Below are 6,000 nucleotides of genomic sequence, written 5' to 3' on the forward strand. Positions count from 1 at the left end.
AGTACGTTGCTAGACAGGTGCTAGCCAGAGTCGACAATGAAGTGGAAAGCAGCGACATACGGAAGATTAAGTTAGCACCTGCTGCGTAAAAACAAGCAGATACATTGACAGGTGGACAGATACTGGTTTTAAACTGGTTGAAACATCACGACTTGAAGGTAAAGATAAAGGATACAATCTATAAAAGTAGACAAGGAAAGGAATTACAATGTCGGACATATCGATATTTCTGCATGAGATCATTGATAAATGTTAAATAAATATTATAGGACGTCTTGATACAAATTGACTAAGCCCCACAGTAAGCGCAAGAAGGTTTGTATTGTGGGTAATATTCAAATACTTAAATTGGTACACAGTAAACACCCATGTATGACTCAGGAACAAATATCTGTGCTCATCACACAAATAAATGCCCTTACCGGGATTCGAACCTAGGACCATCGGCTTCATGTGTCTTCAATGTCACTAAAGGGACCCACTGACTATCAGTCCGCCGGACGGTATCGGCCTGTCAGTTGTTCGGAGCTGTCAAAATTTTGTCCTAACTGACAGGCCGATACCGTCCGGCGGACTGATAATCAGTGGGTCCCTTAAGCAATGTGCTAAAGTTACTAATTCGTGTCAAATAGGAACAGAACGTAATATAATATATTTTATTATATATAATTGGACATAGGTATAGCAGATGCAATAAAAAACAGCAAAATCAATAAACTTAAATTTAGCAAGAAAACATTGTAAGTTAGTTAAGTCGGTAAGTAAACTACTACTAGAACTACTACGTACTAGAATATTGAAGTATTTAACTTATTTCACTTAGAGAAAACCGTGACAAAAGAGTAATTTTAGTCGCTTCCGAGCCGGCGGCACGCGACTATAGAAAATATTTAAATGTTTGGTCAATAGTCTGCCACTTAGCGTAAAGAACTCTATTTTTATTTCAGCTATGAGCACGCATAGGGCTAGTTGGAAATCTATCAACAACCGATAATAATTCAATTGTTTTCATTAATGATAGCTCTACATACTTGCTTTTGCTTTTAGAACTGTCAGGTGGCAAAAAAGTTTAACCCTAAATGTTTGGTTTTATGTTCAAAATAAAACACGTCACGCTTTGATAGTCTCCATTTTCGATACTCGAGACTGAACTAGCAAAAATGGGCTTAAGTGAATACAACTGCGCAGTTTGTAAATGAAATGGAGCACAATTAATGACATGCTTAGAAAACAAACGGATATTCTTATAAAAACAACATGGCGAAATGTAATCAACGCAAAGGGATACAAAGCTACAAACAGGAAACCTCGTATCGATAAAAGATCAAGTCAACACGGCTATCATAACCCTGAAGTCACCGAAACAGCCTTAGGACGGGCCTTACCGAATCCTCCCCTTGGGGGCGCGACGTGGAGCGCATAAAATACCCGTCCCCATGGCAACGAGGGGCGACAACCCTCTTGCACGTTTCAGTTTTCGCTAAAACACATTTGTTTATCAGGATGATTTACTGCCTTTTACAGAAGTTTGCTGAAGTCGGAAACTGCATTTTGAAACTGAATTCATAAACTTTGCACGGACTGCAATATGAGCTGCAAAATGTACATTCAAAAGTATAATGTATTTTATTGCACCCAACAGTAATACCGTTGTAATGGGAGAAGGTAATTTGTAACATAAGACTTCAATTAACAAAATGTTACCGGCAGTGTTGCCAACTGAGATTTAGAAAAAATGCTAGACTAATGTCTAGATTATGCCAAAATTATGCCAAAGAAATTTTTGAAATATGATAAAATATCGCTTGAAATTTGACACTTAAAACACATACTTTTTTCAAATTTGCCGCCTTTTTCTACTGACAAGATCTGCTTGACCAACTTTATATAGACCGTCGACGTCCATCCGTCCACAAAAGTCAAAATTCATATGAAAATATGAACTACATAAGGCGATGGCGCATATTGTTGCTGCCAAGTTAGTGCAAACTTGGCTGAGACTAAATTATGCTAAAAAATATGCCAGATGCTAAATGGAAAATTTTGGTGCCAAAGCGATAGAAAATATGCCAGATCTGGCATCATTTATGCCAAGTTGGCAACACTGGTTACCGGTAAAGCCAGACGTAACAAATGGAAACTCGTGAAAAACGAGGGTTAGGGGAGAGAGGAGTTTACTGACGCGGTTTTTTGTGGGTTTTATGAATAAGGGAACGCGTTTGGACACGAGCCAGCGAAACAACGTTAGAGAAAGGTGTACAGAATACACGTTATTGAATCTGCGGGATTGCAAACGCGCTCGAAATTTTAAAGGTATGTTTTGGCAGTGGAATTTCCAGTAAAAAGTTTATGCAGTAAAATACGAAGTTACGAAATCCATCTGTTGTTCTTTAGAAAGGAAAATGTTGTTATGTATTATCTAGTCCATACAAAATGATTCACGCTCATGATGAAGGTAACGATAATTTATGACTAGTATTGAATAATGATTAAAGTAAAGCATCATCGTATCAATCACCGACAGTAATTTCTGAAAACCAATGAGTCGCGAATGAGCAGGCAATACAGGCAAATGACCCTTCGCCTAGGATCATCGTAAAAGGATACAGCTAACGTAATTAAAGCGTGGACAGAGAATCGATCTGTCTAGACAACGCCAGACTAGCATTAAACATTACTCAGCCGGGATATCGGCTGGTTTATGCCTTTCAGGCTTTGGAAATGGTTAGCGGTGAGGGACGGCCAATTTGTAAAGCAATTTTCGAGGATTTAGTTTATTTTGTTGGGGTTTTCGTTCGTGAATCCTTAAAGACTATTAAGGGTCTGGGAAAGAATAGAACATAAATAACTGGCAAAAATCATTTGGAAATTTAAATCATCGATATATGCATGATAGTTTGAAATATGTGATGAGAATACGTGTTTTTTTTTAAAACAAGACGAGTACAGATAACATTAAGATAAATTTAAGTACCTATATATCAATGAATTCGCCGCCTACCTAAAATAGGAACCCTTTTGACTTTCTCATTCGCTGTATGTGGGAGAAAATATATAAGATAATACAGAAATAAAGAAACCTTAATATTTCGTAATAATATAATATTATGTAATTCTAAATAAGTCTTTACTACACATTACATTCCGTTCGCAGTTAATTTTTAACTTCTTTTCCTTCAATTCAGGGATCTTACTAAATGCATTCAAGTATTTCAAGCGTAATTTAAAATTATCTCAGTCACTTCAAAAAGCAAATACTATGAGTATTATAATAGAGAAACTAATGTGAAAACTCTTCATTACCTCGCAGAATTTCTAACAAAACGATATTGTCTCTCCGCCAGTGTCCTTGGTAAAAGGTCTGGCATCCTTGAACCTTCCCGGGAAATTGTCGGCTCAGACTCGTTAGGGAACTCAACCTTGAAGCAGGCATTTCATTATTACGCCTCAAGTGAACATCGATCTGACGGGGCTGTCTTAGGAGATGTGGTTGAAGGCTTTATTGGAATTTACGTGGGTGATAAACCTGTAGATATCAGGTGTAAGACATTTACAACTGGGAAGTTTAATAGATAATAAAAGGAGGAGAAATATAGCTTCGACGGGTATTGTTTAGAGGCCTGTCGCCATCTGAAATATAGGTACTTTAACTGTAAATGCAGGACACAAAACTGCTGGTAAGATTGCCAGAAGCTGACCAAAATAGATGAAACCCTACCCTAATCCTGCAGTATAATATAATATTGTATACCTGTTCAAGTACATACGAACGTTTTGACGATTGCCAATATAAATGGTTCATTGAATATGAATAATCTTTGATTCATCTCATTTCAGTGCGCCCCAAAAGACAGCATTTCAAAATTGAAGTAGCTCACTCATTTTAACAATGACGATAAGATCTTAGAGCATTTCGTCACATCAACCGACATTTTAGACTAATGATGAGACATTCCACAAGTCATTATGAACCATAATCATAACGTAGGACTAGGGAGGCGGCGAAAGTACATAATAAATATGGAGTAGCTGTGAAAGCATTATGCTCATAATGTGAGTGAGTTTTATTTTTGGTGATAATTTTGGGCGTTATCAGTCAGCAGCAGAAGTGGCTAAGCGTGCCAAATGTTTAAAATAATCTACACACTCTTATTATTTAATTTCAAAGTTTCCTATGCTGCCGATGTCGCTATCTACGTAGGTACTCGATTAAAATGCGATGGTCTCATTCTCAACAAATATAATAAAAACCGGGGTACAGAAAAGGTTTCATTGACACGAAAATGTTAATGTGGTTAAACAAAACGAAAAAACTTGTATCAAAAAGTTTTAACGGAAAATTGAATTTCACCGAGATACTCGTAATAACTTGTTCACCCTTTTTACTTAAATGGACTTTTAAGATTAAACGTCAAAAGTGCTGGAGTTAAATGTCATTCGTGGCTGCTCGAAACAAGGCTTAGCCCAAAATTGTTCGGACATTTTTTGCACTTAAAAGGGGAAAGGCACCCACGGCAGGTAGTAAGCTAGTAAGGTTGTTATTTCAGCAGTATCTAGCTTCAACCCACTACGTTTTAAGTTGATTTTACACAGAAGCCTTTAACTGCGTCATTCAATAGCGTAATCCGTTATAATACTTGCGGTCATGGCCGCTGTATATTAGAGGATCCACTTCTTTTTCTACCATACACATTCTTTCTTCCTTTTTTTCCTTCTAAAATATTTATTCAAACCAATTCCCAGTGGTCTAGTTGATAAGTATAATTAATCCTCGAAATCCAGCTTTATGGTCATAAGCACCCGGTATCTCGGTATATGCTTCTCTTTTTCGAATAAATGTGTCCCTATCGTGTGATCATTTAGGTAGAAAATGTTTCCACCAAATTGGGCAATCACGAACCTTAAAATAGACTGGAATTTTCCGAAAGGTCTCAGATTTAGTAAAGTTTACAGCTTAATGATGGAGAAAATCTAAAAGCTTTGACGAAAATAACTAGGACCGATGTATTGGGAAATGGGATTCCTATTTTTAGGATTTCAATTTAATTATAGATGTTCCCCAAATAGGAAATCTTGAATAAAAACGAAGTCAAATCAAGAAAATACATTACCGCTGCCATCATTGATTTTGTTAATTTATGCACGTGACTAAAAAGGATTCAGCATACGTTAATACAATATAAAATCAATGCGTTTCCCACACTTAGTTGACTTGATGCAAGCATTGTCTTGTCGCACTTAGTTGCTAATGAGGAAGAAAACATGTGAATGCTTCAGTAATTCTTATTCATACTTACATTCTATACGCGTTGAGAGTCTTCGACATTATCAACCGCTTCAACAAATATCCATTCCACTACACACCCATCACTAAAACGAGTATTGGTATCACAAGCACTTATACTACAATAAAGTAATAAAATATTCCCGTCTGGGCACTGAAAAGAAAGGGTATTGTAATATAAGTCACCAGACATTAACAATAACGAAGGTATTTTGTTCGTTATTCTAGAAAATGAGGAAGAAAATACCGTAGTTATAGTTAACCAGGTAAATAGGCACTGGTCACGAAACGGCACTGACGACCTTGGAGGACAACGCATAACTTATTATGATTCCGAGTATGTGAAAATTGTGTAACTCACTTATATGCTACGTTCTAAAGAGTGACGTAAGAATTCTGGGGCATGACAACGTCGTTGAAGATTTTATAAACTAACGTTATTTTACATATTTAGAATTTATCTTCTCTTGTGGAAATGTTACTAGTTGGCTGATCAGTGATCAACTCTAATTGGAATTTTTATTATTGTAGTCAAAATACTTATTGGTTGTTATGTCATTCTTTTTTATAGGTATTCGTTATGATCAGAATTACATATTTCTAAGAGTCTACCCGATCGGACGTCGAATTTCAAAAGCGTTTAAAATTAAGAGATACGAACATCTCCGTCATAAAATCTATCCGCAACTATTCCTTCCAACTAACTAAATCCACCA

The 6,000-nt window shown here is 36.5% G+C and overlaps 1 protein-coding gene across 1 annotated transcript in view; it reads right to left on the minus strand.

The window, feature by feature from the left end:
* LOC134671516 (kinesin light chain) overlaps positions 1 to 5,438 on the minus strand; it is a 39,123-nt gene extending 33,685 nt beyond the window's left edge. Inside the window, exon 1 of the mRNA XM_063529382.1 lies at positions 5,298 to 5,438. Coding sequence (XP_063385452.1) covers positions 5,298 to 5,326 — 29 coding nt within the window. The 5' untranslated portion in view covers positions 5,327 to 5,438. The remainder of the gene's footprint in view (positions 1 to 5,297) is intronic.
* Positions 5,439 to 6,000: the final 562 nt, after the last annotated feature.

This window comes from Cydia fagiglandana, chromosome 15 (genome assembly GCF_963556715.1).
Source record: "Cydia fagiglandana chromosome 15, ilCydFagi1.1, whole genome shotgun sequence".
In the NCBI taxonomy this organism is placed as follows: domain Eukaryota; kingdom Metazoa; phylum Arthropoda; class Insecta; order Lepidoptera; family Tortricidae; genus Cydia; species Cydia fagiglandana.